General features: G+C 38.8%; 1 protein-coding gene across 1 annotated transcript in view; it reads right to left on the bottom strand.

Moving 5' to 3' along the window:
* LOC126235199 (uncharacterized) overlaps positions 1–24,174 on the bottom strand; it is a 305,365-nt gene that overhangs the window by 56,045 nt on the left and 225,146 nt on the right. The window contains exons 15-18 of the mRNA XM_049943929.1: positions 22,912–23,116; positions 15,544–15,613; positions 14,282–14,413; positions 12,785–12,885 (exon numbers count right to left, since the gene is read on the bottom strand). Coding sequence (XP_049799886.1) covers positions 12,785–12,885; positions 14,282–14,413; positions 15,544–15,613; positions 22,912–23,116 — 508 coding nt within the window. The remainder of the gene's footprint in view (positions 1–12,784; positions 12,886–14,281; positions 14,414–15,543; positions 15,614–22,911; positions 23,117–24,174) is intronic.

Here is a 24,174-nt window from a genome sequence, read left to right on the forward strand (position 1 = left end):
TGCAGAGAAATACTTTTTAACACACTTTCTGAAAACTGTCTTGAGCAGCTAGCTTGGCAGCCCACATGCAATAGAAATAGATCTTGTAGCTACAAATAGACCGGACCTTATCGACATTGTCAGTACAGAAATTGGGATTAATGATCATGATAGCAACTATGATTACAAAAGTTAATAAATCAGCCAAGAAAACTAGGGGAGTGTGTCTGCTAGAAAGAGGAGATAAGCAGTTAATAGCATCTCACTAAGCCAGTGAATTGGTATCATTCAGTTCAAGTAAGATGGATGCAGAGGAATTATGGGTAAAGTTTAAGCATATTGTAAATCGTGGTCTGGAGGGTTATGTGCCTAAGAAGTGTGTAAAGGATGGAAAAGACACATCATGGATTAATAACAAAATTTGGTGGATTCTGAGGAAGCAGAGGCTGTTGCACTATCGGTTCAAAAGGGAACGCACAAATGGCAGCAAGCAAAGGTTAGCAGAGATTCGTGCTGTGAAAAGATTTATGCACCAAGCATACAACAACTACCACCATCATACCTTAGCAAAAGATCTATTAGAGAACCTGAGAAAATTTTGGTCTTACATAAAACCACAAAAAAGGTCTAAGCCTTCCATTCAATCCCTTGTTGACCAGTCTGGTGTGGCAGCTGAAGATAGCAAAATGAAAGCCACAGTTCTAATTTCACTTTCAGGAAATCGTTCACACAGGAGAATCACAGAAACATATTGTCATTTGACCATCAGACAGACTCCCGTATAGAAGACATAGTAATAAGCATACCTGGCATAGAGAAACTCCTGAAAGATTTGAAAGCAAATATATCACCAGGTCTGGATGGAATTCCAGTTTGATTTTACAAGGAGTACTCTATGGCATTGGCCCTTTACGTAGCTTGCTATCACAAATCCCTCGCCCAACACAAAGTTCCAAGTGACTGGAAAAAAAGCACAGGTGACTCCAATATATAATAAGGGTAAAAGAACACCTTCAAAATTCTAGATCAATGTCTCTAACTTCTGTCTGCTGCAGAAGCCTTGAACATGTTCTCAGTTCAAATATAATAAACTTTCTTGATACTGAGAAGCTTATGGCCACAAATCCGCATTGTTTTAGAAAGCATTGCTCGTGTGAAACTTAGCTTGCCCTTTTCTCACATGATATACTGGGAACTTTGGATGAAGGGCAACAGCCTGATTCCATATTTCTATATTTCCAGAAAGCATTTGACATGGTGCCCCATTGCAGACTGTGAATGAAGGTATGAGCATATGGAATAAGTTCAAAGATATGAGAGTGGCTCAAAGACTTCTTAAAAATAGCAGAATCCAGTGTGTTGCCCTCGATGGCGAGTGTTCATCAGGGACAAGGATATTGTCAGGAGTGCCCCATGGAAGTGTGTTAGGACCACTGTTGTTCTCTATATACATAAATGATATGGCAGACAGGGTGGGCAGCAATCTGTGGTTGTTTGCTGATGACGTTGTGGCATATGGTAAGGTGTTGAAGTTGAGTGACTGTAGGAAAATACAATATGACGTAGACAAAATCTCCAGTTGGTGTGATGAATCGCAGCTAGTCCTAAATGTGGAAAGTTAATACAGATGAGTAGGAAGATCAAACCTGTAATGTTCAGATACAGTATTGCTAGTGTCCTGCTCGACACAGTAAAACTGCTTAAATATCTGGCGTAACATTGCAAAGTGGCATAAGATGGAACGAGCATCTGAGAACTGTGGTACGGAAGGTGAATGGTCGACTTTGGTTCACTGGGAGAATTTTTGGAAAGAGTGGTTCACCTGGAAAGAGCATCAAATATACGATGCTGGTGTGACCAGTTCTTGGGTAGTGCATGAGTGTTTGGAATCTGTACTGGGTCAGATTGAAGGAATTAATTCAGAGGCAGGCTGCTACATTTGTTACTAGTTTGTTCGACCAACATGGAAGTGTTACGAAGACGCTTCAGGAACTCAAATGGGAAACTGTGGAGAGAAGGCAACATTCTTTTTGAGAAACACTATTGAGAAAATTTAGAGGACCGGCATTTGAAGCTGACTGCCGAACAATTCCATTGCTGCCAACATAAACTGGCTGCAAGGACCATGAGGATACGATACAAGAAATTAGGCTATACGGAGGCATACAGACAGTCATTTTTCCCCTCACTCTATTTGCGAGTTGAACAGGAAAGGAAATGGCAAGTAGTGGTAGAGGGTACCCTCCACCACGCGTCATATGGTGGCTTGCGGAGTATCTATGTAGATGTTGATTTAGATGTAGAAATAAACAGTGACAATATAAATTTGTTCAGAATAACTCTTTAGATTCAGAGAAAGCAGTCATACTCAATGTATGAATGAGCTGCAGGACTCTTCTCAAACTAACTTTACCACGAAAGATTTTTCACAGAGCAAGAGTCACTGTTGGCACAATCAACAGTAAACAGCAGATTCGACACAGGGTTTAATAGTACATGTCCAAAGATTTTATGCTAATGCAATGATTGTAACTGCTTTTCAAAATTGCTTTCAGCTGTTGCATGGCAAGTGTAGGACAAACTACTTAGTGGTTATTAATACTGTCACAAGCAGAGGTACTTGCAATGTGGCATGGTGGGAAATGTTGCTGCCTTACATGCTGTGGGTCACCAGTTCAAACCTGACCACCAGCAATCACACTGACGGAAAAAAATCCCAACAATAAGAAATAATAAATGTAGAGTAATGAAATTTTGAGAATCATTTGCCCAGGTAATCTATTTAAGTGATTAACATTGCAAGTTTACAGGTTAATTTAAGCGTGAGAAAAGCCATTGCAAATGTGAAATACTGCTACATTAACAACCAGTATAATCATCAGAATATTGAATGCAAGAATATATGTGCATGCATTGTATTATACAGGTGCCAGGTGTAGCTTGTGGGATGGAGTTCCATGCCTGTTGCACCTGGTCAGACAATACAGGGACAGCTAATGCTGGTTCGCTGTCTGCTGATGTTCCATACATACGCAACTGGAGAAAGATCTGGTGATTGAGTAGGTTAAAGCAATATGCCAACACTCTGTAGAGCATGTTGGATCACAACGGTGGTATGTTGTGAAGTGTTACCGTAGTTTGAAACGCCTCATGAAAGCTGCCCGTGAACAGCAGCACAAAAGGTCAAAACACCAGACTGTCGCACAAATTTGGAGTCAGGGTGCATGGGATAACCACTAAAGTGCTACTGCTCTCGTATGACAATGCACCCCAGATCGTAACTCAAATTGTAGGTCCAGTGTGTCTAGCCTGCAGACAGGTTGGTTGCAAGCACTCCCACGGCCTTCTCCCCACCAACACACGGCCATCTCTGGCACTGAGGCATGACCGGCTTTCTCCAGAAAAAAACAACCGACCACCACTCTGCCTTATAATGACCTCAGACTTGACAATACCGAAGTCGGAAATGATGGTGGTTTGGGGCCAGTGGAATGCCTGCAACAGGGTGTCTGGCTCAGAGATGTCCTTGTAAATGATTTGTAACAGTTGGGTATTGTGTCACTGTGGTGCCAGCTGCTGCTCGAATATGCCGAACACAATGGTCTTCCCTCTTGCTAGTGCCACGTGGCCATCCAGAGCCTGGTCTTCTTGTGACTGTACCTTCCTGTGACCACTGCTGCCAGCAATTAATATGGTGGCTACATTCCTGCCAAGTCTTCCTACACTATCATGGAAGTAACACCCAGCTTCTCATAGCCCTTTCACATGCCTCTGCCAGGCACTTATATGTGATTTGTAGAGTATCAATGTAGATGTAGAAATGCAATGAGCTGTTAATAATGGCATCTTTGTCTTCATAAAGGCATTTTTGACTATCATCAACTCCCTACATCCAATCTCAAAGGTGACTTTGTCACAACCACTACAATGCAAATTTGAAAGCAAACCTGATTTGAATCCTCATAGTGGTGCTACAACTAGACTCTTACGCGACTGATGTGAAATTTGAATAGACAGCTTTTTTCAGATGTAGGAACATGCCTACCAAATTTCATTTACCTCACTCTTTTTTTCTGCCAGTATATTAGTTATTTAATATTTATCATTTCTGAAAGGTCCTCGAAATATATTATGTTTATAATGCTTGTGTATACTGGAATATTCAATTTCTGTGTAAACACCTGCACTCCTTATCCAGTAAGTCAGTTTCATTACGGCTGTACATTGGTGCCAGTAATAAATGTGCTTACAAGTGTAAGTGCTGTGCTACACTGACGGTCCTGACCTGATTGTGGTTTCAACATGACACTGTTTGGTGGAGACACCGTACACTTTAAATCACGACTACAAGTATACTACGTAAGAGCCAATGCCTACATGGACAGGAACCAGAATACAAGTAGTAAATTGTTTCCACACAGTCCCTATATTTAGAAGATAAATCGACTCCAAAGTCAGCTACACATGAGGCATCAGTGCTCTCCAGAGATACTCATCAAGACCTGAGAAAATGACTGAAAGGATTTGATCAAGTTGCCAAATAAGTTCATAAATTGGAAATACATCCAGTAAACAGGAATATGAATGGCAAGAGTAATATCAATGACAGAACACACCCTTTCAATTTATCATTTTAAAAGAATGCAGTCATAATGTTATTCTTGAATGCGACGTCTTGCAGGCATCACAAGCAGTCGCAGATTGTGGAAGGTCAGAGCTCCAGATTGATGAAGCTATTGCTACAAGTACACATAAAAAAGGTTGCTCTGGCTGGTTGTTTGCTACTGAAGATGATGTTAACTCATCCTCATCAACAAGATGAGTTCCAGTAATAAATCGAGATACTCAATTAAGCTGTGCAGCTTTTTTCAATTGCAAACAGCTACTCAGCCTCACAAAAGTAATCTACATGCCTAACGGTACAAGACCAGAAAAAGGTGAACCAATCCAGGAAGGGCAGCTTAGTGTCACTGACGACAAATCAAGCTCTGCTACCAATACAGACAATGCAGGGAGTAAGCTACTATTTAACTGCAAACAGCACCTGGCCTTATCGAGGAATAACACTGAGGAATGATAGCCATTCTGTGGAAATTTGAGTGCTTTCAAATTTGGAATGGAGAAAAGACAGGCCACGCAGTCCACGTAAAACACCATATAAATAGTGGTGATCATCCACCAACTAGCCAGCACTTGTGTAAGGTCTCATTGCCTGAATGAGAGGTAGTGGAGAAGATGCTGAAAGATGACATCACTTAATCTTCAGAGTCCTTGGTCCTTTCCTGTGGTCCTTGTGAAGAAAAAGAATGGCACATGGCACTTTGGCATTGACTGAACTGAACGGAACAACATCACGAAAAAAGATATCTACCCATTTTGTGGACTGGTGACGCCCTATACTGCTCAAGAAGAGCAAATTGTATCTCAAACAATGGACATGTAGTAACGCTACTGGCAAATAGAGGATGACAAGGCTGACGAGGAAAAGACTGCCTTCATAACTCTTGGGGGCCTCTATAACTTTAAAGTTATGTCATTTAGAATGTATAAAGCTCCAGCCACCTTTGAACATACGGTGGTCAATCTGCTTCGACATGTTAAATGGATTTTTTGCTATTTGTATGACTTTGTCATTTTTCGATGATCTTGAAACCTGGGCTGGGCTGGATCACTCAGATTCAGGCAGATTTTGTTTTAAAACTATTTGACAGAGTGAACTACTTTTGAGTAAGCCATTCATTGTAGCTTTCAGTTAACATTTCTAGAGGCCAGTAGTTGCTTCATATTACTCTTTGTACGCCAGTCAATTCTGACATGAGAAGAAATCGGTTTTGTGTCCAAGGCACCCAGCCCATTCGTTTACGTTAGCTTTTGCTGCTTATGCACTTTTCTTTTTACACTGTCTGCGAGCAGTAAAATTGCTAAAAAATGGCTTGGCAGCATCCATTAAGTGAGGAAAAATTGAAAAACTGTTGTTAGAAAATTATTATTACAAACGAATGCAGATCCTAATTTTGTACCTGAAAGCGATCAAGACACAGAAAGTGAAATGAGTACAAAAAGCTTAACAGCAAAGATCCCATCGTTATTCCTGTCAAAAACATGAGTATACCCACTAACACTAATTGAGGTTAACTATCAACTTGTGCGGTTGGTTCCGGAGCCTCTTCCATTGAACCATCAATGTGCTATTTGTTGAGATACGGAAAAACTAAATGGCTGAAAACTGTTCCCAACCAAAATGTCCATACCAGATCTTACAATTTAATTATGCATTTGCTTGGTGCCAATGTGGAAGCCAGGAATGCTAACATCACTGTTGAGCTCTGGAAACTGTTCATAGACAATGATTTGCTCGATTTGATAATAGAGAGCACAAATACTTATATAAGTCACACAAAATCTCTTGAAAAAGGGTGACCCAAATATTGCAAGAAACTTGGGGGAAAAAAGGAGGAGTTTAAGGCATTTTTGGGTCTTTCATTCATTTCTAGCATTCTTCATGGAGGCAAAATGAATATGGATGAATTCTGGGACACATGTGACATCTGGACAGAAATATTCCCTACAGGTAAGTCACTGCAACGATTTAGTTTTCTTCCAAGATATTCACACAAGAAAGGCACATAAAAACAAGTGATAAGCTGACCCATTTACATGATGTTACAGAGGGATTCACAAAAAACAGCGCAAGGCATTACACAACAAGTTAATATCTTACAGTTCATTAAATGTTGCTATATTCTGAGCATGTACATTCCTTCAAAACCTGGAAAGTACGGGATAAAAATATTTACCATGGCAGACGTAAAAAAATACTATGTATGAAATTTGGAAGTATATGCAGGACGACAACCTGTAGGTTTCTTCAAAGCGAGTAACACAGCTGACGATGCTGTGATCAGACTTGTAGAGCCACCGAAGGGAACAGAAAGGAATATTACCCTTGACAATTGGTTCACAAGCAACACTCCTGCTAGAGAACTTTTCAGAGATTATAAGCTGACACTCATAGGAACATAAAGCAAGAATAAATGAGAAACTCCTTTCGAATTTTTGTCTCACAAAAGCAGAGAAATACATTTGCTCATATTTATATTCAGTGACAATTTCACATTGGTGTCAAATGTGCCAAGGAAAAACAAAAGTGTAATTTTGCTATCATCAACACATACAAACAATAAAATCAATGAAGAAACAGGTAATATGAAGAAGCCAGAGATTATTACATTCGAAACCTCAACAATGAGTGGAGTTGATGTAGCTGATGCCATCTGTTCAGAATAAAATGTTGAAACTCAAACAAGACTGCTCATTGTGCATATTTTATGTCATTTTGAACAATGCCAGTATAAATGCACTTGTAATATGCAAAGCAAACACAGGACTAGGTATTTCAAGAAGGCCATTCCTCAAACAACTGGGTTTGGAGCTGATAAAACACATGGCACAGAAAGCTAACTGGAAGAATCTCCCGAGGAACATTCACCAGCTGGCATCAAGGCTATCTGGGATTACCACTGAGAAGGAAGCATCCCAGAAGTCAAATGAGGTTGTTGTTATAGAGGTAAAGAAAAATAAAAAAAAAAACATTTTTGTAAAAGCTGTTGAAAGTTGCTTAGTCTGTCTCATACTGTAATGTTATGTGATGGCTGTGCAGAAAACACAGATCAGTAACGGTGTATCATAATGAGTTGACAATGTGTAATATTGTTTGTTACAAACCTACCTTCATAGCTTGTAAGGATGTGAAGTTAAAAAAAAAAGTTTTAAATTTTCAAGAATGTTTTTAAATACTGAATAATTTGATTTTGAGATTTTCAGATGAATACTACCTTATCTTTAAAGACATTTATGGTAAACTTAAATACTAATAAACAGTAAAGGCAGTATTTGAGACACTGCTGTTGAAGATTTTTGTCTTACATCTTCTCTGTCATTTCATGAGAGAATATAGCATAATAGTATTAACATTTACTTGTTACATTGTAAGACAATGCACAGCCTAAGTTTTTCTGGGCCTGCCCCATTTCAATTGCTTTAAGAGACAAAGCAGCCAGTGAATTGAAAGAATTGCAAGATAATGGTGTAATTGCTGCCTTTCAAGCTAGTCAATGGGCAAGTCCTCTCATTTTGTTATCTAAGCATTCTGGTCGCATTCACATTTGTGTTGTCTTCAACCCACAAACAGTTGGCACTCATCCGTTACCTCACCATGAGGAACTCGTGGACAGGCTTGGTACAGGACGTTACTTTTCCAAGAAAGATTTGTGTGATGCCTACTTGCAAATTTCATTGCACGAAGAATGACAGGAAGTGTATGTTGTAAATATACACTTAGGACTGTTCAAGTATTTGCATTTGCACTTTGGCAGTGCTTCCACACCTGCACATTATTTGGAATAGCTGACTTCAAAAGTGCCATTTTGCTCAAACTACCTTGAGGATATCGTCGTCTCAGGTCGTACAACAGTGGAACATACTGCCAATTTGCATACTCTTTTGTTGAGTGCTGTCAGAAAAATGACTCAAGTGTCGTCTCGAAAAATGTGACTTTTTTTTTTAACTGAACTACAGTACTTAGGTCATGTGATAAACAGTCAGGGTGTGCAGGTTGTAGGCAACTGACATTTCCTCTTGGTCTCTTGATTTGTGTAGCGGTCAAGGATCTTGAAACCCTGGATTTTCTTTTCATGCCTGAAAATGATGCAGTCTGGTGAACAGTGTGACTGGTACTCCCCACAGCTGATGAAGCTGGGAAGAGGGGCACAAAGATCGTTCTTGTATAACTGGTGACCAAGCCCCTACAGACTGGGTTGACATTGCAATGAGAAGACATGTACGAATTGCATGTATTTGTAGTACCATGTGGATGTAAGAATATACGGTTTGACATCACTGCAATAAACCATCACCTTTACCTTCTCAGGCAAGTCACCTTTAAAGGTCACAATTAAAGCTCCAGTATCCACTCCATTATGTTTTGGTCTCTGCAGTACCTAGTCACTCAAAATTAGCATGTAACTCACCATCAGTCCGTAAAAAGGAGACATCTATGGAAAATGGTACCTTGTATCATAAGCGTGACATGAATACACCAGGCTCGTTGCAGGTGAGCAGTGTCCATTACTCAGTAGTGTCCATTACTGAGTCTGGAATAATCTTGAACTATCTTATGTTTGTAATGCTGTTATATTCTGAAATACTCAGTGTTCGCATGAAGGGGCACACTCCATCCAAAAGGTCAGCTCTGATCTGGCTGTCCTGAGGTGTCAGTAATAAACATGCTTTCAGTTGTAAGTGCTGTGCTTTTTTATTTGAAATTGGGAACTCCAGGTTGGAATATTAACATTGTAGGAAAAGGCAGGTTGTTAATTACGATGAGGATGACACGTTAAGTTGCAGACAGGCACAATTAAAAGATACTTATACATAAGCTATAAGCCACGGCCTTCATCAGTAAGAGGAAGAGAAACACAAGCCATTCATTCACACAAGCACGCATCCTCAAGCACATATGATTGCCAACTCTGGCAGCTCGGACCAGAGTTGGTCTGAGCTGCTTGAGTTGGCAGTCATATGTGCATGATGGGTGCTTGCTTGTGTAAATGAACGATGTGTTACTCTTTCCTTTTCTGATGAAGGCTGTGGCCAATAGCTGATACATAAATGTCTTCATTATGGCTATCTGCAACTTAATATGTAATCTTTACACTAAGTAGCAACCTATCTTTTCCTACATTGTTGATTTGAACATGGCAATGCAACTACTGCCGGTTTACAAAACTGTGACTGTTTTCAAATATGGAGTGCATTATTTTGCTTTCTTTGCATTTTATACTGTTTTTATTATCACATATAAGGTCATACCAATTCTTAATCTGTCATTGCATACTCAACCAGGGTATGCTTAAAATTATATTACAAATTTCATTCAAAAGATCCTCTCTAATATTTTCCTCCCACAGGGGTAGTTTAATCCATAATTAGTTTTTGAAAAACTTTTCACAAGATGCTTTAGACCTTCTGAATGCCCATGCATGGAAAAGCCATGTGTAAGTGTGGTTATACACAGTATAGCTACCAATGTTACCAAACGAATGCAAAAGCAAGACCTTCTGGAAAGAATGTCAGGTGGTCTTTTGTGTCTAAAAGTCACTGAAAGCTGCAAGTACACTTCACAGTCTGAAGCTGGCATATCATTTATTTAAGGACTGTAATTTTCTCAGCAACAGTGGTATATATTTCAGAATAAAATTATGTCATCAGTTACACAATTATGAAATTTATTTCACTTTACTAATTTCAACAGATTAACTTATCATTGACACAAGTCTAGAAAATTTAGGATATTATTAATCATTAGAACTTGCCCAAACATGCATGTAAAGTATAAAAGAGGAATTAGAAATGCACAACTGCATTCACAACAAACCTGACTGCATACTGAATGATCAACCAGAATTTAAAAAAAAAGTGTACCTCCAAAGTTTCATAGAACTTCTATAGTTAGAAATAATTATTAATTTGACTGAGAGAAAATTCTACATTGGCTATTGCCAGCATCTTTCAAACCTAAATAATTAAATGTATACCTCTATAAAATTATCTGTACTATGAAGAAATATCTTTCCAATAACTCCGTAAATGTGCCATATTTGTAAGCGTTTCACATTCTTTGGCACATCAAACCAGCAGCTGAAACAAATGTATCCGCCATTTTGTATATGGTTCAGTCCACTGATCAGCATGAATCATGCAAAAAAATGAAACCTCTGTCATGTAATAAGTAAAGGACGGCTTTTCATGAAGTGAGTACAATGTCTAGAACATATGTAAGTGTAAAACTGTGGAATCACAAAACTTTGTTCTATTTTAGGATGTAAAAGTAAACCTTTTGTAAACCACATAATCACAAAAACTTCATTATATTTTAGCATACAAATGTAAAACTTGCAAAGAAGTTAATGCTATTATCTGACAAAGGGCTCAAGCCTAAAAGTAGTAATGGTGCAAAAAAAGCATTTAAAAAGAAACTTGTGGCTTGTTGCAGTATTTCCTAAAATATAAATTATACGGTTTTATTTTCACAATCTGTAATGCGACTGATATCTGAATACCAAGACTGGAATTCAATTTGTCAGGTTTTTAAAAATAGCATTTTTCAGGAAACATTTAAGTAACAAAAAAGCTATCCTTTAGGAACACATGCAGGAGTTGAACAGAAATATGGAACCCCTGAAAGAAATACTCACTTGAACATAAATGTACATGCTAACCAAGCCTTCAGGTTGCACTGTTATATTTGACGGTTAATGGCACCTGTGCAATGTCCTTAATACATTGCACAAATCAGTCGTGGTCAGAACAGTGTTCTGTGTAGATTTCAGGGCACAATGTCAGAGCTAAGAGAATTCAAATGTAAGTAAATTGATTGTTCTCATACATTGTGTGCTTCTGTAACAAGAGTGTCAAAAGAGTTTGTGCCATGTGGCACTCATCAGAAATTTATACCGCATACAGAGATAGCTGAAAAACATCATCGGCTAAAACACAATGTGGACAAAGGCATGTGATTGTGATAAACAATCACTGAACAGTAGTCCGAGGAAAAGTAAAGAGGACGACAGCTGCAGAAGTCACTACAGAAAGAATTGTTGCACTCACAAACTCCATTAGCACACAAGTAAAATGAAGGTAGTGCCATACACAGGCAACTTGCAGGATGAGCTGGAATTCCAAAACCACTCTCCAGTGATGCAAATGCCCTTAACAGCAAAACATTGAGCCAAAACCACAAAAATCGGATTATGGAGCAATGGAAGAAAGTTATTTGATCATGTGAGCCTTGTTTCACAGTGCTTCCAACTTCTGGTGGAGTTTATGTTCCAAGAGTGAAACTATTACCTGAACTTGCCACTATTTTGCAGGAAAAATGGTGTAAGATTCCCTTGAATACCATACAGGATCCATATTTATCCATTCCGAGACAACTGGAAGGTGTTCTGAATACCAACAGGTTTTCTAAATCATGTTACGCATGGTAACAAGTTGTTTTTGGTGTTTTCATATTTTCTGTTATGTTCTGTTATGATTTGAGCAGCCATCTCATGTAATTCCAGGGGCCCCACGACTACTCTGCACAGTCGTATTACTGTCATGTATTATGTAACCATTTTGGCTGACCAGTTCTACCACATGGCACAACGTTTGTTCTCCAATGATAATGCTGTGTTCCAACACAACAGAGCCCCTGTTCACATAGCTTGTATTGTTGAGACTGGTTTTGTGAGGACAATGATGAATTTCCCCATTGTTTAGAACAAGTTTTGTGAGCACAAGGATGAATTGTCCCATCTTCCTTGGCCACCACAGTCACTAGACCTCAACATTATTGAGCGTTTATGGTCTGCTATGGAGAGAAGAAGGTGTGATCCCTACCCCCTTCCTTCACTATTACCTGATCTTGCCACTATAGGAAGAGTGGTGTAAGATTCCCTTGGATACAATACAGGACCTGTATTTACCCATTACAGGACAACTGGAAGGTGTTCTGAATACCAAGAGGTTTTCTAAATCATGTTAGGCATGGTAACGAGTTGTTTTTTGGTGTTTTCATATTTCTGTCCAAACCCTGTAAATGTAAATAATAATTATGACATTAAATATTCCATCACTTGCCTTCAGAAAAATTCATACCTACTGATGTGCATAAAGATTTGTCTGGTAATCAACCTTATTAACAAATATAAAACCAGTATTAACAAATATACAAATCATAAAGATGAAACAACTAAAAGCTTACCTCGCACTCTGCTGTCACAATCATCTCTAGAGAAGTTATGAAATGTGTCATTTTCTTCAAAAACTTGTGTCAAGCTTTCAACCATTACACACAAAACTTGCCTGAAAAATAAACATTTAGCAGTATTATTCACTATTGCTCCTAGTGACAGCATTACGAAGTACAACAATGAAAATAATGAGATATGAATTAGAAATGTAATGAAAAATGTATGTTGAAAAACCTCTATAAATGGAAGTACACTAGTCGTATTAGAATCGAAATGCATCCTTATCTATGCTCTCTTGTTATTTAAGAAGTAATTTGAAGTATATGAAAGTCATGAGAAATGAAGTAGTAGGATTCTCAATCCCCAAACATTTGGATAGCCACTGCCGTGGGGTGTTTGTCTATTATGAAGACTGGCCGATTACTGTGAAAGTACTTTCTAATCTCATGTTCATCTTGGACAAATTGGAACCACTGGAAGAGGTACAATGTGGAGCCTACATGTGATGAAGGATAACAACACATAAGACTGCCGAGGCTTCAACGGCCCTGGACATAAATAGGAATATCCACAATGAACACTGTTTCAAAAATATCACCTTGCACAACAACAACTAGGATAGACAAATGTTTACCATATAGGTTAAGGATGATCCAAAACACATACTGATCAGCAGCAGATATTGCTGAAAATAAGTGAGACTGATAACAACCCTTCTTAGGGTTGGAACTAAAAGAAAATACTGTGTGAAAAGGATGCAAAGGATACAGCACAGATCAGACAAAATAAACAGGACATACAAGAAATAAAAATCAACCACAATGTGGAAGAAATGAATTAAAAACTCCAAAATAATTTAAAGCTACTTATACATATTCACAGATCAACAGTTCAGGTTTAGAATAAAAATGAACACAAAAACTAAGTGCGTGTGGGAATCAGCCCTACCACATTTAAATTAATGAAGGCCTTTGTTCCAGAGCAAGATGGTGAGTGGTTAAGGCAGTGAATTCTTATTTAAAGCAAGTTATGTTAACAGGCCTTCAGCTATCTTGATCTGTATTTTCCATGATTTTTGAAAATCACTTCTGACAAATATAAGGATGATTCCTATAACAAAGTCAATATCCAATAGTCTGAACTAGTACTGCATATCAAACAATTTTTTCCAACAAAGTGGTAAAACAGCAATCTTCCTCCTTTTATGGGCCTTATTGTTGCAAAGCCACACTTAAAAACTCCAGAAAAAATGAACTATTTCCAAATTTTAGCTTCATGTTTGGTTTTGTTTTTAAATCTCTCTTTGCCTATTCATTATTTACATCTAGACTGTTACTGTTTCTCTCACAATTCAAATGCATGTAAAATCCAGCAGCAACTACAAAAGTGGTAACTAAAGTAACTTTCATTTTTCTTCTGTGCATCAAGATATGTCATTAACATATATGAAATTCATAAAACATGGACAGGAGTATGCTGCATTCAATGAGATCTGTTACATCTATTACCTTGCACGCTGCCTAGTAGTTTCTCGTGAGGGTGCAGCAGGAACCTGATCTCGACTTGCAGCTGTTCTCGGTAAATGTACAATACGCTGATACAGCCTCTCTGTTTCACATAGCTCAGTCTGCAATGCGGAACTAAAACATGGACAGCATAACTTATTCTAGGCAGGAGAGAATACATTAAAAGATAGCAAAATATTTAGATTAAAAATGTGTATTTTTATGTACAAAATCTTATCAACTTCCAGTTTGTTCCATGGTGAAACTTTTAGTTTACATTCAAATGCTACTCTAGAGAATACACAACGAAGAGACAGTCTTCAATATGTACATTTACACCACACCTAAAAAGGACAGTGGAGTGGAATGTTTTAATGCACAATTTAAATACAGCAATCTATACTATATTAGTGATTCAAGCAAACTGTGTTCATTAATTTTCATTTCCCAGCACTAGTGAAGCAGGAAGTGTCTTTATGTTTACAGATTTCAATTACTGTTGATGAAACCATCTGCAGAATATGGCATTCACTGAATTCCAAACTGTAATTAAGTGGGGATGGAGGAGAGAAAGAGAGGGAGTGATGGGTGTGGTGCAACCCCCACCTCTTCCAATATGCAGCATGACTCTTGACTGCATGTTGTTCTTCATTAGCCTTTATCTGTTGCGCCACTACCACCACCATCACCACCACCACCAATACGATCACACTCTTCTTAAAACTAATTGCTTTTTGACATTTGTAATGTGGCAGACACTTATCCCATGTCAGGTATTAGGCATGTCATTGTTAAACCTGATCATGAGGACTAGGCTGCCAACAAAGGCAGAGCATGTTTCTGCCCACAGCAGCCACTGTCAGTTAATCTGGTTACTGGAAGTACCGGGTAAAGGATTGCATGTGTGCACTACAGTAATTTAACACTGCAAATGACTTGACATTCTGCTATGGTGTGGTGTATTAGAAAATAGCAGACAATTTGTGACGTTGAGAGTTGCAATTGAAGGAGCAAAGTTCCAAGCCATTAAGTGTCAACCAACAAATCATTTTAATCAGACTATACTACTGGTTTTCTGTAACAACTGTTCTGCTTAGTTTTCAGTTTAATCCTCAATAATGGTTCCTAATTGTTCCCGAATCACAAAATATTGCCTTAACAGTTGATTATGAGCCTGTTACAGCTCCTAAGCATGGACATTTTAATATAGAACAAAAGCCAGTGATTTTTTCACAAATAAACAGTTATAGCATGTAGAACCTTACATGAGCCTCTCTGCTGCAACACTTGCTGCCTGCCCAGTGTAAGGTATTCCTTCATCTTCTGCATTTCTCTCTGGAAAAAAGAACAAAAACCATGCCATTACTCTTTTAAAAACATCACAGAAGAATGTATGCAATTTATCCTGTCTGCAAGCTCTAATTACATTACCAATATTGTGCTGCTGAAATATTTAATCAGCCTGCACCAGCACACATATGCACAAATGAGGGGTTGATGTGAGGACAGGAGGGAGAAATGGAGTGAGATGGAGGGCAGAGGGCAGATTGAGGACAAGTACAAGAAAAGGCTGAGGCCATGGGGCTGCAGGAATGGGTGATGATGTATTGTAGGGAGATTTTCTACCTGTGCAACTCAGTGAAACTGGTGTTAGGTGAGAATCAAACTTGCACAGGTAGAGAAGTGGCCACTAAATTCAATTACATTACATTACAGAGAGTGCTCCATCATTAGATATTCTAGTTGGATTATGGCCAAAGTTTTGAGGTGGTCATTCACCCAGGCAGATAACTAATTCACATTTATAGCAATATACAATCCCATGCAGTACTTTTAATGAAAGTGTTATATGAGAGGCCACTGTCACATGTAATCCTGCCTTTGATGGGGATAGAAAATACCAGTGACACAACTGGTGGGAGGATGCATGGGGCAAATCTCGCACCTAAGTCTTCCATGGGATATGGCCTATCAGGCAACATTAGAAGGACCATAATGTTACAGAAGACACTATGTAAGTTGGATGGGCAGCACAATACTACTTTGGAAGGGTGGGAAAGATTGTATAGTAAAGAATTCTCATTTCAGAGCATGACAATAGGCAGTTAAATCCCAGTAAAAACTTACCATTTAACTGGTCCAGCCTGGGTGATGCTGAAAGGTGGCATAATTTTGTGGCTATGTCAGCAGAATTTGAGGAGTTTTAAATGAGAGCTGAGACAGTGCACAAGAGGTCTGTTTCTCAACAAGATTGGGAGAGTAGTTTCATTCTGAGCATAACTCGGTAAGATTTTCAAAATACTGGAAATGAGGCATTTGTGCATGGCCAGTTTGAATCTGATGTGGTTTTGCTGGTGATTGCAGACTTCTGAACAGAGTAGTAAATGAGGACAGTTTCCACAGTATTCTCTGCCTAGTCAACCATCAATGCAACAATCATTATTCCAAAATTCCTGTAGGGAATAATAATAATAAATAAACTAAAGGCAACCACTCAACTTATGTGATGGCACAAAAAAACACTCAAGAGAAAACAGTATTCATGCTAGCTTTCATGCTCCTACTCTTTTTCTAGTAAAAGCACACACATTCTCACACGTAACCACACAGACACCCAAACAAACGGCCATGGCAAGACTGACTGTTGATTACTGAGAGCAGTTGCTTCAAGTAGATGGAGGTGGTGAGTGGGTCGGGAAGGACGCACAAGGCAAGAAAGGCGGCAGCAGGATCTTATATGCTTGACCCTTTAAAGTCCTTTCAACTTGTTGTGCAGTCATCTGTCAAAAAGATCTGCCCTACATTACCCCACTGCACTCTTCTCACTTTAGTTCTTCCTTCCCTCCCAGCTCTCTTCCGTCATCTACTCGAAGGCAATTGCTCTCAATAATCGATAAAAAGTCAGTCCCACTGTGGGTGAGTGCATTTGGGTGTCTGCGAGATTGTGTGCATGAAAAATTGTACCTTTGCTAGGAAAACAGCAAAACCGCCTCAAAACCTAGTGTGAATGTTTTCTGTTGTATATTTCTAAGTGGCACACATCCGTCAGCTATAGGTGACTGGTTGCTTTTCCTTTATTTTATGTATTGTCGCCGTTAGAAATTTCCACTGTTACTACACCAAAATTCCTTTTGTATAAGAATATGAAGACTTGTTTACAACAGCAGCAAAGGCATGTGTAGCACTTCAAATATCTCCAATTTCTCCCCCCCCCCCCCCCTGGGGTTCTTAAAGGAACCAAACCGGTCCTAAATTTTTAATGTGAACAAAATGTTATCAATGAGGAGAAAATCAACATCAAGTTAAGTGGGTAAACAGGAGGTGAAGTGAATGCGGGAGGAGTAGTTTAGGCTCTGGTGAAATGAAGATTATATCCTTGGCCTAGATTATAAAGATGTCAACTGTGGGTGAGTTTATGGATCTTGGGAAACATAAAAAATTGAGTATTCAGGGAGTGATAAGAATCAGGAGGAAGACAGATTCTGAAGTGATATTTTTTGACGAGCCTAGGTCTTTGAGGTGGAACTGAAGTCATGCTGAAACTCTAGGATGGGGTAACTGCAGCAGGTCTTGTCAAAAGATATGACCAAATCTACCATGTAATCATAGCAGAACATACCAACAAAGGCAGATGATGATTAAGCCTCTAACAAGTTTTAGGTAGTGAATAATGGTTCACTTTATTGTTGTGAGGTTGTTCTCATTGCAGAGAGTTCTATAATGACAGATAAAATCTGTAGTGGTGATTCAGTGGGAGTGGGGAGGAATCACAGTTGGATGAAGGTACGAAACTTAATTAGGCAGGATCTGGCCTGATAGGTGAGTGACAAGGTGTTTCCCTTGCAGCAATCAGTTTAAGAAAAACAGACTTTTAACAAATCTGATATGATCGAATCTGGGTGTGGTTTTAGAGGTGAGGTCTATGGTGATGAGTGAAATGCATGTAGGACTAAAGGCTTCGGAGGTTACATGGATGACTGTGTTGCAACCTTGGGTTTCCAGCTGTGTTAGGCAGTGGAAGTGCGCCTGTGATGCAGCAGATATACGAGGGGCACCCAATGATGTGTTTCCCTATTTTATAATAATAATAATAATAATAATAATAATAATAATGATGATGATGTTCCATACAATTTATCAAGCTGAAATAAATTTTACTGACATTATACATGGCTTCTGTTACTTTTCTACACAGTCGCCACATTTTTCCAAGCATTTTCCAAACCAATGTTGTACCAGTCACGCCCTGTGCTTGTAACCAGCTGCCCAACATTGAAGTGCTGACCTCCAAGATGACCTTTGAGTTGTGAGAATACACAAGACCACGTGAATACCGAGTATGCAGAAAAACTTCCCAGTTGAATCTCTCCTGCTATGCCTGAAGCAGGCTATATGAGGCTGACATTGCGAGACAAGCTCCAGGACATTTACCTTTGATGGCAGCTTGTAGGTTCTTCAAAACATTACAGTGCTCCCTGCATTCATTTTGGCGTGTTGTGAGATAGGTAGTGAACAAGTAATCCCCCCCCCCCCCCCCCACAAAAAAAATTCACAAATGATGGTTACCATAATTTTCTCTCCCGAATGTGTGATCCTTGCCTTTTCTGGGGGCACTTTCACCATGTTCCTTTCAAATCATTTTCTGACATTTTGACTCAGGGGTCTAATGATGGACCCAGGTCTCATCCTCATCCAAATTCCCCGCGGACATAAGTTAATGATGGATTGTTGTTTTGCTGCGAAAAAATGAATGACATAGCACAGTTCACAAGCGGGCCACTTTTAGTGGTAATTCCATATTGACTGGCAGCATACTGGCAAGGTAGTGTGGTGTTCATCATAAGCCAGTGTGAGTACTTTCAACATATACCAGTCAACCTCTCAACCTCTTCAGCCCTAATATCATGGTTACAGTTTATTTTGCAGAGAAATAAAATATGTAAACTTACTGGGCGTCCTTCCTAGATGGCTAGATGGTCAGCAGTGCTCGGTTAGGAGGCTATGAGATGTTGATGAGGAAGATTTGATAAAGGCTATAATGCAAAATGATATTCTTAAGCAGGAGATTGAGATACATAAGTTAGACAGATTTCTGAGGTGGTATGAATACTGGCCTGGTTGTTGAAGGGTGAAGAAATCTACCTATGAGATGGGATGCAGGAATCGCAATTGCAGAGTACGAGTACATTATGGAGGTAACAGAGGTAGTTTCTAGGCATCTGTGACATTGAGATGAGGCTCTGCTAGGACTAGATCACCAAAAGTTAACAAATGATGAAACCAGAAATGTGCAGGTGGTTGTATAAAGAAGGGTTGCAGACAGAAGCGGGAATTTTGATTGCAAGGTCATAGTGAGGAGGAAATGGGGACGAGAGAAATCACATTGATTAGGCAGCAACATCTGAACACTATGTGGGGCTAGTTTTCAATAGTGATAGGGAAATTGATCTATACTGGCAAAGTAGCTGGACCAAAGATAACAGTACACCACAGAGCACAGAAAAGAGGATGCAAAGAAGTCAAGGACTAAGGTGTAATAAAATACACAAAGGCATGAAAAAATGAACCAAAAACTAAAAAGCAATTGGAAAATAAAATAGATATGGAAAAAGAGAATGGAGGCACAAAATAAAGTAATAATAACAAGATGTGACAGATGTGAAATTAAAATTTACTGTCAAATACACAACGGTCATAAAGTCTCGATCCACTTCTATAAAATAATGGTTGCATTTATATAATACACATGAATTTCAACAAGGCCTCCGTCCATTTTGCAGCATCATTTGCATCACTGAAGATAATCCTTGAATACATTCTGAAACCTATCTCGTGAAATGGCTGACGGCACATCTCGGGTTTGAGTTCTTAGATCCTCAACATCCCACACATTTGTTTCATGCACCTTAGCAAAGAAATTCAAGCATACAGAATCCAGTGAATGAGATGGTCACATTGCCACTGAACCTATGGCTATCCATCTGTTGGAAATTTATTAATTTTGTTAAATTTTCCGCAGATGTGGAATGTGACTTAATCAGTTAACAAAATGTGATCCATGAGGTGTTTGTTAACAATGTGCAGCTTCTATTCAACAGTAAAATGCAGCTTGGCGAGCTGTGTGGTCTCCGTGGTCTAATTTGTGAAGCATTTGAATCTGATATGCTTTTTTATTTAGTGTAAAGTGTTAAATTTTCAAAATCGTCCATTTTTGCACATCTTACTCATTGCTTAAATGAATAGTCGATGCATTTGGAATTGTTTTGATTGCTTCTCTGATTCATCAAATGCAGCTTGGCGAGCTGTGTGGTCTCCGTGGTCTAATTTGTGAAGCATTTGAATCTGATATGCTTTTTTATTTAGTGTAAAGTGTTAAATTTTCAAAATCGTCCATTTTTGCACATCTTACTCATTGCTTAAATGAATAGTTGATGCATTTGGAATTGTTTTGATTGCTTCTCTGATTCATCAAACAGTTTCTCATGGTACAAAAGGTCTCCCAGAGTATAGCTCATCATACTAATTTTCAGTTCTTTGGAACTTACTGAAGAGCAACCAGCACCTCCAGATAAGATAAATGGTGGAACGGTTCATTTACAACAACCATACTCTCTTTTACTGTAAGACCTTTTCTCAATTATCCTGCAAAAAAATAAAAAAAGAACCACAAGACCCAAGTTATCAGAGAAAAATATTATAATTATTTATTACATAAATGCATGCTTTACCTCTTATAAATGGATCGAAGCTTTATATCTGTCCTGAATGTTGGCCATTATGATTGGGGATTATTGCGACAGTAGAGCTTGAGGAGGCAGCAGGTTGGTATATGTATGAAGCATATACAGGTACATATGTTAACAGCTGGATGTGGGAAAACACATTGAAATACAAGTAAACAGAAAGATGTATTGTAGAGGAAAAAATTACACTGCAGAGGGAAATTGTTAAATGGAAAAAAAATTGCAGAATTTGTCTGGGAAGGTGGGAAGATGTCCTGTGAAAAAAGCCGGTAAGACCATTTCTGTACAGTGGTAAGAAGTCATGACACAGCACAAGTTGTGAATTGGAATATACATAAACACTAACAACAGAAAAACAGGACTGGGTTACAGTACCCAATGGATGCAGAGAAGCAACACACATTGCTGGGAATTCCAGGACAACATATAATTTGTATATGAGAACATATCAGTACCAAATTTCAAAACTCCGTTTGAATCTACAGTTCAGTTAAGTTGGCAGTAGAATACACAGTTAAGTTCTAAATAATTCAGATGTTGGTTGTATACCACTAACAAGGGGAGGCCACTATGCTGTGATCACAGATTTACTGCAAACTTTGTACACGTTTAGTAGGCTACTAATACAACATGATGTGTAAGTAATAAGGTGCACTATTCTGCCAATTCCGAAAAACCTGCCAGAGAAGTTTTACGTGTCTATTATGCGGCTTATGTATGTATGCTTATGTGTCGGACGTTAGCAATTATGATGGTCAAGTAATTAGCGTTCGAGCTTCGTGACAAACATCTATCAGACAACAGTTCAAGACTCTCACTCAAACTTAATTATTAATCTATTTTTTTCATCAGTGGTTATATTATTTAAGTGACATCTGAGAGGTAATACAATGGGGGGGGGTTATTGGACATTACTCTTGTGGTCTGTACTGTGTGACAAAATATATTACTGACTGTGAATAGCGTCATTCGCATCATTAACTTGGGCTTTCAAACCCTGTCCCTTGTCCTTGGAAATTTAATTCCAAGTAGTAAATAGTCAAATAACACATTAAATTCACAACAACTTTATGAAAATGTGCGTAGTTTCTTTAATTATATTACCTCTCAAATGTCATATAAATTAAATAAAGTGGCCAGTGATGAAAAAATATAGATTGAAAAATAAGTGTCAGCAGGAATGGAAACATCACTTGTCCATGACCCTCTCATAATGCTTGAACGGTAACCGCTTGACCACTCTACGTCTTCTTACGACCTGCACCTTCACAAAGATATATCAGTTACATATCAGACGCGTAAAACTTCTCTTGCGATTTTCTCTGAATTGCCGGAGTAGTGCACCTTGCTACTTGCACCTTAAAGTTGTTTTAATGGCCTATTAAATGTGTACAAAACTTGACATAAATCCATGATCCCAATGTTGTAGCCTCCCCTTGTAAGTTTTAGTTCCTAGCCTGCTCAGTTACATTTAAACAAGACACTCAACAACTGAAATTTTTTTTGGGCTGGACTAACTAGTGTCAATATTTGAAGCACAGAAGCAAATAATACAACATCACAATACAAACTAAGTGACATGTAACTGTACCAGCCACAGAAATCTTTCATGGCAATATTCTCCCTTAATTGCAAGAGCCTGCAGCTTTCAATCTCATAAAGGGGCACACATGTTAATCAATTCTGCACAGATATGTGGCATGAAAATTCAGAAGCGGTCCAGAAGAGGGAAAAGGGGCTGCTGTAATATAGAAATACTTCAGTGTTTTTCCTGTTCCTCGTGTGTTTGATATTTTGCTATTCTGAAGAAGCCTGGAAATTATGGTGTGACAGACAAAATCTTTATTGTAGTATCATTTCACTTTTTTATTCCACTATTGCAAAAAATACCTGGCAAAGTATCAGAATGGCGACGAGTCCATCTACCCCACACGTCTGCTGCCGTATTTGAGTGTGCAGGTGTTGTGTTAAAACCACCGCCACTTCGTCTAGTCGACTGCGGGTTTGTTCGATTTCTTGGTTCCATAAATGATTGTCTGTACATCCTCTCATGATCCAAGAGCCTCTGCAGTCGACCAAATATATCTCGCACTGTCTGTCAAAGAAAAATTCAATCGTGTGTAATCTGAAGCAGGCATTCACTGTTTACAATCAGGCCGTACAAATAAGACACACAGTAACATCATTCATACCTCCTCATTAATTACAAGTTAATTGGTGTGGATAAAAATAACAAATTAAGGTCTCAAAATATGCAAAATTTTTATTCTTCAGCATTTTTTAACTAAAGACACAAAAAATCCGCTATTATATTGGTGCTTACACTTCTTTGTTGAAGTGCCATTTGGAGCAAGTGCAAGCTACCTAAATTACCCCATAATTAATGGTTTCCGCACCTGGAAGAAACCAATTTCTTCACTTTTGTGGGAATACAACATGAACTCAAGACAGAATGAATAGCAAGAGTGATAATTCAGGAATGAAATAATACAGCAGCAGTTCGCAAAAATTTCAGCTGTCAGAAAGAATGACCCGAATGAATCCAAACTCAGAGGAAGTGCAGGAGAGTGTTTTTGATGATAAATGATTAACACAACAAAGAACTGATGTGCATGTACCTCCAGAGTTACATCCAGCTCAGCCCAGTGAAAGGACAAGCATGAAAGCAGGTGCCAACACATTTCGTAAATGACAAAGAGCACAATGTCAGTGTGAGTAAAGAGTTTGAACACACGTATGCATGGCATTGCATTGGTTTCCTTTGTCCCAAAACCACGAAAACTTTAGACAGTGGTGGGTAAGTGAACATTGTTGTTGGGATGCCAAGTGGCAAAATGTAGTGTTTTTGCAATAAGCCAACTCCCAACTAACCTACAGTGATTGTCACATAGTGTTAGATGCTACAATTGTGACCGCCATCTGATATCCTGCATTGCTGAGCAGTGTAGCGAACAAATAATATACGTGATTGATCGGGGCATCAAGGCCCAAGGCCAGATTAATTCCCCCCCCCCCCCACCCTTAACAAGACGAAATGTCAACAACAACAACAAAACCCACACACACACACACACACACACCTGACATATTGTTGGTTCACAGCTTGTTTGTCACTGTCCTCCAACTATCACTCCTGATGCTTTGCAGGCTTGT

The sequence above is a fragment of the Schistocerca nitens genome, chromosome 2, assembly GCF_023898315.1.
Source record: "Schistocerca nitens isolate TAMUIC-IGC-003100 chromosome 2, iqSchNite1.1, whole genome shotgun sequence".
In the NCBI taxonomy this organism is placed as follows: Eukaryota; Metazoa; Arthropoda; class Insecta; order Orthoptera; family Acrididae; genus Schistocerca; species Schistocerca nitens.